The sequence below is a fragment of the Barbus barbus genome, assembly GCF_936440315.1.
Source record: "Barbus barbus genome assembly, chromosome: 11".
Lineage (NCBI taxonomy): Eukaryota > Metazoa > Chordata > Actinopteri > Cypriniformes > Cyprinidae > Barbus > Barbus barbus.
In genome coordinates this window covers 2,424,997-2,441,557 of record NC_136739.1, presented here as the reverse complement: position 1 = coordinate 2,441,557, position 16,561 = coordinate 2,424,997, and the positions used below count along the sequence as shown (strand labels likewise).

The window sequence follows — 16,561 nt, the reverse complement described above, 5'->3', positions numbered from 1 at the left end:
TTTTTCAATGTGTTGACACTGCCATGTTTTTTTTTTTTCTCTCACTTGGATAGGCCTAGTGTTAACAGATGATAGTGATATAATTTTGCAAATAACAATAAACATTTGACTTTAAAATATTTAAATTCTGGGTTTTTGGTCTGCTTCAATAAATAGAAGCCTGCGAGAGACTGAGGCAAAAGAATCCTCAGGGCAGCCTAATGATTTGATATAAAATATTAATAAATATCCATTATAAGTATACATATAAATAGTAGAAGCCACGCATATGCAAAAACGCCATAACATTTTCGTCAAATGAAAACAATTTAACCTGAAAAACCTTAGTCTGAAATTCAGCACGAACTCCTTAATTGCACACACACTATATATATATATTTTTTTTTTTTCTCTCTCTCTCTCTCTCTCGAATGAATTTATTGCATCTGACCAGAGGATGGCGATGTTTTCTCATTTATTGGAAATTTGGGCACCTCCACATGGTCATATTTAACCCAACAACCTGTCCAACCACTAATTTTTGAATAACAGACCTATATATTAATAATGATGAGTAATTACATAATAGTTTATAACAGTATTATTTCACCACATTCTATTATTTCAAAGCAGATTAAAGATATATTTTATGACTGCATATTGTTAGACACGGCTTTCATGACTGTGCAGTTTCTCAGATTGTCTGAGAGTTTCTAATTGACATGATTATACACCTCGGTGCCATTAATTACACTTAATTAGAAACATGATCTGCATACAGTTGTACTTGTAAGGTCACTCTTCTATTTTCCCATCCTAATTAGGAAATTTGTATTGTATATTCAATACTGTTAGGATATTGGCACCGTGTCTTATATTTGCTGATCTTAATCGTTTTGAAGGTTGGTTTTATTTGATTGATTGATTGATTGATTGTGCTTTACTGTAAATGGGATATCAGACTTTTAGTACCTGACATAAAAGCTAAATTATAATAAACCAGCTATACAGGCATACATTTATTGTGTCATTTATTCTCTGACATTTTTTCCCCTGAGTACTGTACTTCAACCATGGCCTAGTTAGTAGGTGTGAATTGTCTTTCCATGGTAATGTAACCACAACTTCAGTTCTGTACATGTAACCCTATCCAGTGTCATTGAAGAAAAGATCTGATCGAGCCCTCTCTCACCTGAGAATCTTACATGACGGCACAGCATTGTGATTTCATGAGGGTCACTGAAAAGGTAAAGCCATCAGATATGTGTGTTTTTTAACAACTGTGTTTGCTTAGTTCACTAAGTGTGTGTGTGTGTGCATGTTTATGTGGTTTATGAGGACACAAATTTGTATAATGACATGGGTATGACAGAGGTATTACAATATGAAGGTGGTTTATGAGGACACTGCCTATGTCCCCGTAATTCAAAAGGCTTAAAAACATACTGAATGGTGTTTTTTGAAAATCTAAAAATGCACAAAGTCTCCTGTGAGGGCTAAGTTTAGGTGTAGGGTTGGTGTAGGGCAATAGCACACACAGTTTGTTCAGTATAAAAACCATTACGCCTATGGAGAGTCCCCATAAACCACAAAAACCAACATGTGTGTGTGTGTGTGTGTGTGTGTGTGTGTGTGTGTCTAAGGGCAGAGCATCATGGTGACCTGCTGAGAGTTTGAATTGCAGGTGGTTTGTCACAATGCATATTTAATTTTAAATGGCGATACTGGGTTACTTCATTCTGTAAAGGAGTTTTCAATAACTCGAGAGGATACTGGATACTGGCTCAAGATTTACCACAGAAAACCTCTCTTGGATCTGTTGTATTGTTTGATTATTTAATTTACTATATCCTTAAGAACTTATCATTAAAGATGTGAATTTGTACAAGGTAGGTTAAATTGTATTTTTTTTCCACATCTATCTGGTGTCAAATTGTTCTTGTTTTTTTTTATAATTGGTCAGAGCTTCAAAATATTTATTTTACTGAAAATGTTCTGTTGGTTTTCCTATATATATATATATATATAAATGTATTTTGTATATATGTATGTAGGGAAGACCAGAACTTGTCACAAGAGATACATGAATATCAGGTTTTTATCATTTTATCATTATATTTGTTTTGATATAGCTCTTGGGGTAACAAGTGAACACAATAAAACCACAGTGTTTAAATATTATAAACCTTTTAGTTTATTAACTACAATATTTGATGACCAAAACCACAAGAAGACTTTAATGCATGTGCCTACATAAAATTACGTTAAAAAATAAACCTCCTAGAAGTATTTACTACAGCAACTGGTGTGACAATCCCCAGCCTTCCCTATAAATATATTGGTTCATGCATTTACAAAATAGTGTGTCCTTATTCAAGTTATTCCTTTAATCTAACTTTTATTAGAAACATCTATTGTGGTTCAGACCAGTGTTATTATTTATACACTGTTATGGTATTTTTATACTGTATAGAATTTTCAATTTTCATTATAATTTTAGTTTTAGTCGTTTTATCATGAGCTGTTTTATTATGTGAAATTTATATTTTTTTCAATACTTAGATACAGCTTTTTTTTTTTAGTAAGCTTAGTCATTGATTTCAGTTAGTTGCCAAGGCAACATATCTAATTTTCGATTTTTCTTTTTTTTTTCATGTAATGTTAATCTATACCCGCTTTGTTTCAGTTACTGAACGCGAGTTTTAATAGTTTAGCAGCAGCAGTAACAAACAGTATATAGTGTGTGTGTGCGTGTGCGCGTGTGTGTGTGTGCGTGTGTGTGTGGCAGCACGAGGGAAAGCGGCACGAGGCGGGCTTCTCGAGCGCGACACTCTCTTTGAGGCAGCGCTACAAACTACCCTGTCATCCCGAGCCGGTAAGACGCGTTTATCACTGGCTGAGAGAGACAGAAGTCTTTGAGTAGTAATAAACCTTAGTGTTACTCAGAACTTGTTTGTCCCGTACACGAGGACACTGGTGATATACGGCATGAGACAGGGTTGTACTGTGAGGCGAGTGTTGTGTGGTAAGCTAACGCGCTAACCATTAGCCTCGTTTTTGGCCGCGTCTCAAAATCTAGTGCGCTGCCTGCGTAGGCAGTATTTAACGTGGGTATGATTTCCAGAAATACCGTCTAGCTAGGCAGCTGACTGGGTTTTGAGTCATAGCCTGTGTGTCTCCTTTGACTTTATTCACAACAATAAAGCCCCGTTCATGTGTTTTGGCTTGATGAAAGCTCAACGCCAGACCGATGGAAGCCCGAAATATTGATTAATAATTATAACAACATGGTGTTTGTGTCTGCAGAGAGGAGAGATGTAGGTTTAGCTAATCTTGTGAATCTGAAAAGATCGAGCCTTTGATCAAACACTGTTGGAGTGTCTCAAATCTTATGAGCTGCCTGCACGGATCCCAGGTTTTGTTTTAGTTCACTGTCATACTAAACAGAATCAAATATACGCATATATTTTGATCTTATTCCTCTGTTCAAGAACACTATAGTACATGTCTAAAAAAAAAAATTAAATAGTCTTTTCTAGATCTGGAAATATTCTAAAATATATTTATATATATATATATATATATATATATATATATATATATATATATATATATATATGCATGTATTTATTTATTTTCTGGGTTCTTCTCTGAAATATTTTATTGGGAAGATGTTGCTTGTGTAGATATTACTGTCTGCATTTAGGCTTTTATTAGAGACATTTTAAACTAAATATAACTATAATAATTATTATTTTATATAGATAATCATTTAAATGAAATCAATCAGAAGGTTGGTATCTGACACACAGATGTCAGTCTGCTTAGAAATTCATGTAAAATTATTTCTGAAAGGGGAAAAAGTGTCTTGAACACTTTAATACTCCAATATGGCTTTGTTTGTTTGTTCGTTTTTGTTATATTTTCAGTTACAGTAAAAAAGTGAAATTCTTAAAGTCACGTAGTTGAATATTATTGTTGGACATTTAACATTTCTATCATAAACGGTGTTCAAATTTAAATGTTAGCTACTTAAAATCCACATTCTTTCACTTCTGTGCTTCTGTGATCAGTAAAGCAAACAGGACAGTGCCTAATGAAGCCCAGCAGAGTAGCATCAAGAATATCAAATGCTTGGCCGTATCTGATTGTTAAATAATGGTGATTACAAAATGGTGTTAAAATGCCACCGCGAACATTTCATCAATAACTGGAGTTATTTCTCTCTGTTTTTCAGTTGTAGCCCCCTCTATCCTTCGGTTCCTCACTTATGTGTTTGCCTGAGCCCATTCCAGGGGGGTGTGAGATGGCAATTAATGGCCTCCAGTGGAGCTGAAGACGTAAGGAATGGGGCATCTCGGCCAGCCCTAGTCATCCAAGCCAAGTCCGCAGTAGTGCATTCACCCAATGCTCGAGGCTCCTTCAATGCTGAAAGAAAGAGATTGCAGGGAGGTGCGGGTGATTCGTTGCCTCAGCCGAATGTGAGAGTGCTGTATGATCAGCCTTTCTGTGTCTCAGGGATCCCCACACAACGTGCCTATCCACACGTGCCTACAGTAAGAGTCAGCCGCGCACAGAGCACAAGTGCGACTTCTTTAAATGGTGCTAGTAATGGTTTAAGGACACACAGTGTTTTGTCTAAGAGCTTGCCACATATTAACGCTGCTCCCTCTGCATGCAATAGTCAGCGTCAATCCCACTGGAACCTTGATTTATTTCGGTTCAAGTCAGGGCTGTTAGGAAAAAGGGCCTTTTCGCCTCAGCTGTCTGTTTGTCCTGCCTGTCCCTCCCCACCTAAGTCGTCTTCTCAAAGGGTCGTAATTGAGAAAATCATGCCTACTAATCAGTCTTTGCCTTGGACGAGCAACAAGCTCAGGGATAACAGCAATGGAGTTGTGTGGCCCCCAAATGCCAAAATGCCCACGTACTCCAAACGAGAGACCGCTGACCTGCACAGTCCTGCCAATATCATATCCGGCTGCAATGGAACACATTCAGGAGGCCTCAAAACCGATGCAACAAAACCTCCCCAACCGAGCGTGCCTTTGAAAGACATATGCACGGATGTGCTTTTGAACCACAGCAAGGCAGCCAAGGATTTAAAGCCGTTTGAGAAGATCGTAACGGAAGACACTAGAGCAATTGAGCTGGATTGCTGTGTGGGACACGGTGTCGGTGAAGCTCCTCAGAGAGTGACTAAAATCAGCTCTGAGGCAGAGTTCGCTGCCGCCGTTGTGCAAAAACTCACCAAAAACAATGTACATGCAAGAAGCCGGGCACTCAATGGTGTGCACAACGTAAAACATCTCACAGGTGGTACTGTGCCCATCTGCCTTATTCATAAAGATAAGGAGTCTTGTTTTGCACCTATGGAAACCAACAGTGCCCTCAGTTTCGATATAACGGATGAGAAGTGCCCCTCTGCTGTTGTATGTGATGGTAAGACACAGGGAGGTGATTGTGCCATTCCAGAGGTGACTGGCCATGAAATGGCCTCTCCTCAATCGCCGTCTGTTTACACCGTGACAAACCAGATATCTGCCATTCAACTCACAAAAGAGGAATGCTGTCAGGCCTCTCAGGTGGACACAAGCCCCATGTCACTTGAAGAAGAGGAGGATAGTCACATGATTCAGAGGTGTGTGCAATTACTCAATTAACTGTTTTTGTATATTTACTACTGTTCAAAAGTTTGGCGTTGATGAGCTTTTTTTTTTTATGTATATGAAAAGTCATTTATACTCACCAAGGCTGTGCTTATTTGTTTAAAAACGCCATAAAAAACACAATTGTGACATTTAAAATATCTGTATAAAGGTTAAAAGGACCGCATTAATTTGAAATAGAAGTTTTAATCAGTTTAATGTGTCCTTTTTGAATAAGTGTTAATTTCTTTCAAAAAAAAAAAATCTTTTTGTTTCTGATTCCAGTATTGTATGTCTATAAATAATGTGCTGATGGGAAGTGCTTGATTTATTTTTAGTAAATCAGATCATTCAAACTGGTTTGAATCATTAAACAACTCCCAACAACTTTGAACTTAACTTCAAATATTGTGCATCTTACACTGTAAAAGTCACATGTCTGTCTGAGGTAATTTCTCAAGTTTTCTTGTAATTTTTCAGACAGGGAATGCTTCTAGATGGTGATGAGGAGGAGCTTCCAGATAAGCTGGAGAATGACTTCAGTGATGATGGTAACAGAGCTGCTTTTTCCGTTGCTTTAACCTTAGCATATGTGAACCTGTGTAGCCAGAACTTTTTTTTTTCATTGTCTGATTGTGTTTTCATAAAATCTAATGATACTTTTTTGCTTTTCAGTTGATTCAGATGATTGTGATGTCTCTTCAACAACGTCCATGGCAGCCTCGTCCAAGTAAATAGACTTTTATCTTTTGAGAAATTCATTACTCCAGGACGAATCTCACTGTTTTACGTTGTGCTTATTTACTATCTCTCTTAAAACTATGCTCTAAGTCCACCTGTAAAATGAAGTCAGGGCAAGAGTTAAATTAAGCAAGGTTTTATCTCAAGACTTGCTATCCTCTCCTGTTACGAGGGTTACTTTTAAAATACCAGTATTAATTTCAATACAATCTTTCATACTGCTTTATCATAGTACAAAACTCTTATAACTGATTGGGTAAGCAAATGTATAAAATTATTATAACTCCTGGTGACATGGATACTTTAGTTTCATCTTCCTCTCTATATTCCATAAGTCGTGCACTCTCGCCATAAATATTAATGTGTCCTCTAATAAAACGGTTCTCTACCTCATTAGTGTCTTCCAAAACATGACCTTGACTGCAGAAAGAAACACTGTTTTCTTGGTTCAACCTTGTGTCGTACATTGCAGAAAGCTAATTACAGTTCAAATCATTAGAGAAAGGAACAACATATAGGAAATTCCACCACAAATGCGCTCACACACCCATAAATGTGACCCTGGACCACAAAACCAGTCATATGGGCCAATTTTTTGAAATTGAGATTTATACATCATCTGAATAAATAAGCTTTCCATTGATGTATGGTTTGTTTGTATAGGAGAGTATTTGGCGCAGATACAACTATTTGAAAATCTGGAATCTGAGGGTGCAAAAAATCGCCTATTATTAATTATTAAAATATTGAGAACGTTGCCTAAATTAAGTCCTTAGCAATGCATGTTACTAATCAGAAATCAAGTTTTGATATATTTACGATTTATTTTGATTTTGAAATTTACAAAATATCTTCATGGAACATGATCTTTACTTAATATCCTAATGATTTTTGGCATAAAAGAAAAATCGATAATTTTGACCCATACAATGTATTGTTGATTATTGCTACAAATATACCCCAGCGACTTATGACTGGTGTAGTGCTCCCGGGTTTTACATATATATATATATATATATATGCACACACATTACCGTTAAAAAAAGTTTGGAGTGAGTAATATTTTTTTTTTTTTTTTTTTTTTTTTTTTTCATAAAAAGAAAAAAAAGAGTAATGTGACCATTACAATTTAAAATGGGTGTTTTTTTTCTTTTCAAGATTTTTTTGATGAATAGAAAGAAAATCTTTGATAACATTAAATGTCTTTACTGTCACTTTTGATCAATTTAATGTGCCCTTGCTAAATTAAATAAATTTCTTAAAAAAATAAAACATACACTACCCGATAAATGTTTGGGGTCGGTGCTTTAGCAGTATAATCTATATAAAATCAATGAGTTTCTCCTTTTTTTGTTTCTCCTCTAGTCACCTGACATTACTATAGTGATGACCAACACACAGAGGAGGAGTTTTTTTTGTTTGTTCTAGTGGTTGCTGTCAGAGAAAAGCTTTAAAGCCAGAGGCCTGTAGAAAGGTCCCACAATTGTTCTTGTGTGATAGAAGTAGAACTATCCCTCTATAACAGGAAAATGAGTCTCTAGTGAATTGTCAGGCCTGTGGAGGCATTGTCATGAAGTGACGTCCAGCTAATGGTTTGTTTGTAGTAGGCGTTTTCTGGTTTAGTTTTCCCTCTCAAAGTAAAGACTCATGTTGAGTGTAACCTCAAAGTCAGTGCAGTTCAGTGTGATTTACCACTTTGAACCAACCTCAGCAGTTCTACATGACTGTCAAGTGAGTTTCGTTTTTCTGATTTCTGTCTGAGTGTCGGATTTAAATATAGTTTTAAAATGTTCTTATTAGTTTCTCTATCTGAAGTGGTTTATTTTTATTTGAAGAAGCTGGCTATTGACATAAAACACACTACAAGAATCTTTATAAGATTATTTTGCATAAAGAATTAAAAAAAGATTCTTCTTGCCCACTTTGTAAAGATATTTCACTTAAGGTAATGTCAAATAGACAAAAACGTCATAAATAATGGTTCTTCTGAATATGTTCTGAGATGTTTTTTGGGGGGTCATGCTAATGTTTCTTGTGTTTTTTTTAAGTGTTGAGGAACCCATTAGTCCTGATGTGGAGGGGGATCTGGTGGAGAAACCTGCACTTGTTCTCAGTCTCTTCCCCCACATGCCCTCCACGCTGTACTTCAGCACTGCCAATGAAAGAGGTTGGCATATACACTCACAAAAGCACTGACTTTCTGGGATTCTTTATTGCCAATGTCAGACACAATATGAACCGATCGTTAAATACACATTTTTCTCTTTTAAATATCAGCTCTTGTGTTTTGGAGACTGTTGTTACAATTTCTCCTGACTTCACAGTGGAGCTGTTGCCTGCTGAACAGAGGAAGCTGCTCAGATGGAAGATAACCACAGTCACCCCCAATGTTGTGAAAAACGCCATCTCCAGATCACACTTCAAAGCCACCAAAAGTGAGTTGACCGCTTCTTTTTTGTAACGTTAGTGATGTTCAGTGTGAAAACTGCTTGTAGCATAGTTTTTTTTTTTCTGAACAGATTTTAAAACACTAGGCATCATACACTTGCCACCTTTGTGAATGGTTATAGAGAAAAACTGGGCATCCTATACAAAAGGACTGAAGATTGCACACTACCAGACATTCAAGTCACTCCAAATGCATACTCGCACAGAAATATGCTCAATGACACATGACAAATGAAAACCAATGTGTTGTAAAATCATTGTGAAATCTTCCTATAGGATGTGTTTTTTTTTATTTTTTTATTTTTTTTTTGAGTGTGCACCAATTATGCACTAGGCATTTGTCTGTAAAATTCTGTCAGTTTGCAGACTGGCTCTGAATTTCAGTGCTTGATCTTGTGTTCTGCTGTGAGAACCATCTCTTTTAGTTTGCAGTTTATGTTTTGGTCTTTTTTCTAGAGAGTCATGACTGGCTTGGCTGTTGGGGTCACCATATGAAGTCGCCAGGGTTCAAGGCTATTAGAGAGTTTCAGAAGGTAAGATTGGGATTGGAAACTTGAAGTGTTTTGCCATCTGTGTATTACCGTAGTGTAATAAAAATCAAGTTTGTTTCTCATATTTAATGACCTGGTGATTGTCATTAAATGATCTGCCAAGTTGTTGGTATTCCGATTCCTTTCGTAATTGCTTAATACTTCCTGTCAGCTGAGCATTTACAAGCATGCATTTCTGTTTGGCAGCTGAACCACTTTCCAGGCTCCTTTCAGATCGGCCGGAAGGACCGACTTTGGAGGAACCTGTCCAAGATGCAGGCACGCTTTGGCAAAAGAGAGTTTGGCTTCTTCCCACGCTCCTTCATTCTCCCTCAGGATATCAAGCTGCTAAGGAAGGCCTGGGAGGATGGAGGGAGCAAACAGAAATGGATCGTCAAACCGGTACCATTACATTACTAAAGTTGTTTTGAAATTGCTTTCTGACATTCTTGTCATTGACGTGCTGCCTTTTTCTTGCTCTTAGCCTGCATCTGCTCGTGGAATTGGCATTCAGGTCATTCACAAGTGGAGCCAAATGCCACGCAAGAGACCGCTCCTCGTGCAGAAGTTAGTTGGAAGACCTTGGATCATATTTGATTCCTAATTGAGACAGGTTTCTGTAAGTAATGTGGTATGTATTTCTGCAGGTATCTTCACAAGCCCTACCTCATCAGTGGGAATAAGTTTGATCTACGCATCTATGTGTATGTCACCTCTTATGACCCACTCCGTGTTTACATCTTTAATGATGGACTAGTCCGTTTTGCAAGCTGCAAGTGAGTAGATCATTTAACTAAAAGTATTTAAAATGTGCAAATCTTAAGACTTTGCTCATTTAAATGGGTGTTTTCTGATTTTTACTCAACACAGATACTCTCCTTCTATGAAGACCCTCAACAACAAGTTTATGCACCTTACAAACTACAGTGTAAATAAGAAGAACTCTGAGTATCAGAGTAACAGCGACGATAAGGCTTGTCAGGGCCATAAATGGTAAGAATAAAGTGGCATTACTTGTGAATTCAAGGGGAGTCTGTCCTGAACTTATTTTGTCCTGCAAAATAAGAGGTTTTGTGATTTTAATCAGCAGGCAACTCGTGGCCTCAAAATATTCAAACTGGTCTCAGAATCGTAATACAGTCTAATGATTGAGGTTTTATGTAATGCAGGGCCTTGAAGGCACTGTGGCAGTACTTGGGCTCTCAAGGTATCAACACCACTCTCATTTGGGAGAAGATCAAAGATATGGTCATCAAAACCATCATTGCGTGAGTGTTCTGTAGTCGTAGCATTGTTCTGTATTTGTAGACTGTTCTTGTAGATGTGCACACATCCAAACTGAACTTGAGTGTGTTGTCTATTCCCATGGCAGGTCTGACCCATATGTGAACTCGCTGGTGAAGATGCATGTTCGTTCTTCCTACAGCTGTCATGAGCTGTTTGGCTTTGACATCATGTTGGATGAGAATCTGAAGCCATGGGTGCTGGAGGTGAACATCTCACCCAGGTACAGCATGTGGCAAGTCTTGGAGCTTAAGCTGTTCAGAATGTACAGTAGTCAGGCAAGTTTAAGTCAAGCTACTTTTAAAAAGAGTAGTCTGTTACTAATTACTGAATGAGTAATGACACTGACATTAGGAATAATATTAAAATTGGGTTATGTCATGTATTGAATTAATCAGAGCAGTATTTATTTGGCACAAAAAGGAGGGTGACTAATACATAAATTAACACCAAGAATTTGTGAAGCAGTGTCACTAGTACTGCTTTAAGTCAGTCCCCAACACTGTCAATTACCTATGAGCTCAAAATATGGCCTCATTAATGCACTGAACCAGAAGATTTTTTTGAAGATGTTCATTTAGTTTTCATAATTTTATTTTTCCAAGCTATTGTGTTCCACAGAATCCTGCCTTGCCTTGTTGCAAATATCATTCTCATAATGTTTCCTCTTCCTCTCTCTGCCTCTAGCCTCCATTCTAACACACCACTGGATGTCAGCGTCAAGGGTCAGATGATACGGGACCTGCTGAACCTGGCTGGCTTTGTGTTGCCATTGACAGAAGACATTGCGCAATCCAGTTCCAGTGCCAGCAGCTCCACCAACAGGTCAGTTCTGGTATTACATGTATTTCAAAATGTCTGTATGTACTTATATTGCTGTATATTTGTACATTGCCATTTAAAAATGTGGGGTCAGCAAGATTTTTTTTTTGAAAGAAAGTGCTACTTTTATCCAGCAAGGATGCATTGAATAAGAGTTAAGACTTCAATAATGTTCAAAAGATTTCTATTACCAACAAATGCTGTTCTTCTGAAGTTATTTCAGAAATAGTCGGCACCGATAGCCTTGTGGGCAGCGTGTCAACATGTAGCACCGTTGCGCTTCGGGCATTCTGTGTTCGAATCCCAGCTCGTAGACCTTTCCCGATCCCATCCCCCCTCTCTCTCCTGTCTCACTACTGTCCTGTCAAATAAAGGCCAAAAAATAAAATAAATCTTTAAAAAAAATCCTGAAATAAAAACATTACGTTTCCACAAAAATATTAAGCAGCACAATTGTTTTCAACATTGATAATAAGGAGTAATGGCTGCTGAAAATTCAACTTTGCCATCACAGGAATAAATTACATTTTAAAATGCATTCAAATAGAAAAAGGTTATTATAAATTATGATAATATTTCACAATATTACTGTTTTACTGTAACCAAGAAATGGTGAGCATAAGAAACTTTTCATTTAAAAATCTTACCCGAGCCCAAACCTTTAAACGGCAATTTAAGTGTCATTCATTTATTTCTTGTTTTTCTTAAATGGTTTCTGAATGCTTCTAACTGAAGTTTGACTCTTATTTTATTCAGTTTATGTGGAGCGGTGCGAGAGAAATGGCGATCAGACATTTCAACTGATGAGAAAGTAAAGAGAGCCTTTTATCTGAGCCAGCGCTTTGGAGACCAGGTACTCAAACACACCCTGCCTTCATCACATACTGAGATATTGATCGCTGATGGTCGCTTAAAGGGATAGTTCATCTTCAGTTGCCCATTGACTTCCATAGTATAGAGCAAAGAAAAGAAAAACACTATGCAAGTCAATGGAGACCAGCAACTGAAGGTGAACTATCCCTTTAAGCTAAAAAGAAAGCATTGTCCAGTTATCCAAGTTGGTTGTTACTGATAATACTAATGACTGCCTTACCCCAGGTCCACACGTATTTGAATGAAACATGTATTTGTGTGTGCAGGATTTCTGTGCAACAATCCTGGATGTGCTGACACCTGATGATGTGCGTGTTCTGGCAGAGAGTGAGGACGAGTTGAGTCGTAAAGGAGATTTTGAGCGAGTTTTTCCCTCTCATGCTTCCTCCCGGTACCTCCGTTTCTTTGAGCAACCACGCTACCTCAACATCCTCCTCAACCAGTGGGAACAGAAATACTGGCTCACCAGGAGCAAAGGTGTGTGTTTGCATTGCACAGTGCTATGACCTGTAACTCTGACCTGGTTTGCTTAGCTATCCGTTTTGACTTTTCCATACTTTTAGGTATCAATCTGCTGAGGGATTTGTGTGAGAAGAGGGTGCACCTGGGCAACCTGGCAGATTCTGTTCATCACGTAAGTACTGATGTTTGTGCAGCCATACTGCTATAGCTGTTTGGTAACAGACTCTTGTATTATATGGCTGCCTTGTTGGAATTAGAGGTTTTAGAGACCAAAGTGCGGATTTTCATTTTTTATTTTTTTTTAACTGATGTTGGATCTACACACCCAGTGGCGTGTATACTGTTTTCCCTGGGCATGTGTGGGTAGTTCTTATTATAATTATTGTACTTTTTTGTTTGTTTTTTGGTGGCCATTGTATAATCAATCGATGTAAGCTGTTTGGCCTGTATCTTGATGTGTGCTCATTCATCAGTCATATATTATGTAAACCTTGTTGAAGATTTTATTATTTGTATATGATCTTTATGCTTGTTCTTCTATTCATAGTGGTCTTCCAAGTCGTATCATGGACACAGATCTCAGATGACTAGATCTGGGTATGCACACACACCTACACCCATCCCACATTGACTTCTGATGGTCTTATGTACAACTTGCATCTGACTCGCTTCATGTCTCTCTCTCTCTCTCTCTCTCTCTCTCTGTTTTTCTCAGTGTGCTGGTCAGTCAGAGGTCTGATGCTGAAGACGAGGACTCGTCTGACCGTGAGCTTCAGTCAGTCACTATGAGTCTTCCAGACATGAGTTTGCTGAGCACCACCAGCCTGAGCCCCAGTCCCACCTCCAGCTCCAGTCTGGCCAGTGACAGCCTGCCTTCTCATGACGACCTTTGAGCTCCACCCCACAACCCTTGACATTCAGAGCTTCCAAACTGTATACATGTCACATCTAGTGACGCTCCTAGCAGAGCTCCTGGAGTTGTGCTTTTCTGCTTTTGGAGGGAGATAAGACAGAAAAGCAGACTAAATGAAATAACTGGCCAAATGGATGGGTGTTAACTGCCGTGTTTTGAATGAGTATTTTGTTGCTGGACCACACCTTCAGGTGCAAATACACAGTGCATGTGGTTGGCTGGAGGAATAATCTCTTCCTGTTTCCATATGAGCCTGTAGATACTTCTGCACTGTTTACATCACAGGTCTGTGCATAGTACAGGCATCTGTTGAGCTGATTAGTTTAAATGTGTGGGATGAAATGTGAAGTTTGGAAAAGAGATAGTATTGTAAAAATAAAAATCACTGTCATATGTCTTTTAATGACATTTGCATGCCCTGTTCAAGGTAAACAATATGCTCAGGTTAAGGTATATTTTAAATTAAAATTGCTATTTAAAATGTGACCTTTTCATTCTTTTGTAACCATTTCTATTAGGTCCTCAAAAGTGTGGTGAATATTAAGAGTGATCTTTGGATCTTGATCACACTTGTGCTAGGGGTTATTTTGAGTGTGCAAAAACTACTTGGCTGACTGGTATTTCAACTGCATAGATAGTTTACAGAAATAGCGTCTCATAGGCGCAGATTCCCTTTAGTGTGTTTAGTTACTATCGGGTACTGACAGTCTGTTTACTTCTGTAATCAGAGATATTTTTACTATTGCTCATAGCAAACACAAACAGTGTACAGCAGTTGTTGTCAGCCAGGGCTCTGTGGGCATCAGCAAACTTCCTGAGGAGCCTCAAGAGGACTTAAATTGAATTAAAATAAGACAAAACAAGCTTTAAAATATGTGAAAACAACTAAAAAACAAGATATGTATTTATTTTTTTTAATTCACCCCCTCAACAACTGTCCACAACCCCCACCCCCCCCTCCCTCTTTTCAGAACCAGGGTTCCCAAAATCCTGGATAAATATAAAATTATGTAAAGTCCTGTAAATCCATTGGTTAAAAAGATTAGGGTGCCTGAAAAACATTTATTTTTTAAAATGCTTTAAACAATTCTCAATAATCTCCTCAGATACTCGATACAACAAAAATGACTCTTGCTCACATGTTTTAATTTTTTTGTGTGTTACGAAACATTCATCTGCACAGAGAAGCACATCCCACACAACGTTCTTCCGCAAGACGCATGGGTTTTGTTGTTGTTGTTTTTTACTGTTAGAGGGCCAAAAGTTAAAAACTAACTTTTAATTAAAATTATTTTACACCTTTTTTTTTTCTACTTTTTACTGTCAGCACATGTATCCAGTGACAATTAAACCAGACGCATGCATTTTATTGTTTTTTATCGCTAGAGGGCCAAAAGTTACAAAATGTAACTTTTAATTAAAATTATTTTATTACTTTATTCTACTTTTTACTGTCAACTATGGAAGCCCCTTTCTGCCACTGAATAAAAAATAAAAGGTTATTGCGGCTTTTAATCTTGCAATTCTGACTTTTTTTCCGGACAATTGTGAGATATAAATTCGCAATTGCGAGTTAAAGTCCAATTTTGAGGGGGGGCTGATATGTTCTCAGAATTGCAGGTTTATATCACGCAATTATGAGAAGAAAAATTCAGAATTGTGAAATAAAAAGTCGCAATTTACCTTTCTTATTTCTTATTCAGTGGCCAAAATGGGCTTCCATAGTCATCACATGTATCCAGTGACAATTAAACCCAATGTGTGGCCTAATCCAGTCTCAGACAGTGAAATGATAACAAGAGGTCCAAACTCTACTCATCAGGTAACAGGAGACAAATTTGACAAATCTTTTTTAGACTTGACAAGACACTTTTTTTGTCATCATCTTGCAGGTTGTGGTTTTACAGTGGTCTTTAATGTCAGTAGTATGCTTTTCAGCTGAATGGTCTTACATTAAACATGAATTAATAATTAAAGTCATAAATGTCTTTTGTTATAGATCAAGATTGATGTCCTGATTATGCTGTGCCGTGTTCATATCATCCAGGTCTCTTACAGGGGTGTTGTGTACACAGCCAGTCACAGCCACAACATCTGTGATCTCCTCCCCCCGTCCCACCTCCAGCCCTCTGTGTGCCTGGGCCGGCTTTCTCTCCTGATTTAGATCGTGCTCTGCACACAGGGACGGGAGCACAGCTGAAATATGCTCCGGGCAGGCCAGCTCTGAATGCCCTGAATGCGTTTGTGTCACAGTGGGACCCCTGAACATGGACCCTCTGACAGAGGTAAGACCCTGTCATAGACCCTGTTCTCGCATACTCTCCAGAGGAAGGGAATCATATTCCAGGAACAGTTGTGCCAGTTTGGTGTCTACTGCTTATAAAAATGTTATATCAACTTGTGATATGTTTGCTGTAGTTTAAAGAACTAATGTCAATAAGCAAACTGCACCCCCAGGCTTGTTTCAGTGTTGATAATCCACAATTAGTGGATTCAATAGATAACATGAATAACTAGTTATTCTGGTTGCTTTGTACATTGTGTTTGAGGTTATTTTTGGAGATCTGAACAGTGCATGGAGACCAGGCCTCTGGAAATCAAGTTCATTGTGAGGTAGAGATATGCAGCCGAAAACATCATTATTTCTAATAATAATTAACTGCATGTGCATTTCCTGAAATACCAGTGATTGCAAGGTTGCAAACAACTAGTGTTCAAGTTTTAGGTAGGCTATGTTAAACGTTTAGGCTTTGTTTCAGTGTAAATAATATACAGAATCTGAGCAACTGTATTGAGTCTGTACGTTAATTAATTTGGGTTGAATTATGTCGATCTAATCATTTGTGGTTAGTATGTGAATAATG

At 37.8% G+C, this 16,561-nt stretch overlaps 1 protein-coding gene across 2 annotated transcripts; it reads left to right on the top strand.

The window, feature by feature from the left end:
* Positions 1 to 2,758: 2,758 nt before the first annotated feature.
* Positions 2,759 to 15,216, top strand: LOC306877037 (tubulin monoglutamylase TTLL4-like). 2 transcript variants are annotated; one of them, XM_079428557.1, is made up of 19 exons: positions 2,759 to 2,854; positions 4,217 to 5,617; positions 6,105 to 6,175; positions 6,300 to 6,354; positions 8,414 to 8,532; positions 8,690 to 8,800; positions 9,270 to 9,346; positions 9,551 to 9,745; positions 9,828 to 9,910; positions 9,991 to 10,119; positions 10,214 to 10,336; positions 10,513 to 10,611; positions 10,716 to 10,850; positions 11,315 to 11,452; positions 12,206 to 12,302; positions 12,589 to 12,799; positions 12,886 to 12,956; positions 13,332 to 13,381; positions 13,500 to 15,216. In XM_079428557.1, the coding sequence occupies exons 2-19, from the start codon at positions 4,296 to 4,298 to the stop codon at positions 13,675 to 13,677; spliced, it is 3,264 nt and encodes a 1,087-aa protein (XP_079284683.1). In that variant the 5' UTR covers positions 2,759 to 2,854; positions 4,217 to 4,295; the 3' UTR covers positions 13,678 to 15,216. The 2 variants fall into 2 exon arrangements, with proteins under 2 accessions (XP_079284683.1, XP_079284684.1); XM_079428558.1 differs by having other exon boundaries at positions 2,800 to 3,004.
* Positions 15,217 to 16,561: the final 1,345 nt, after the last annotated feature.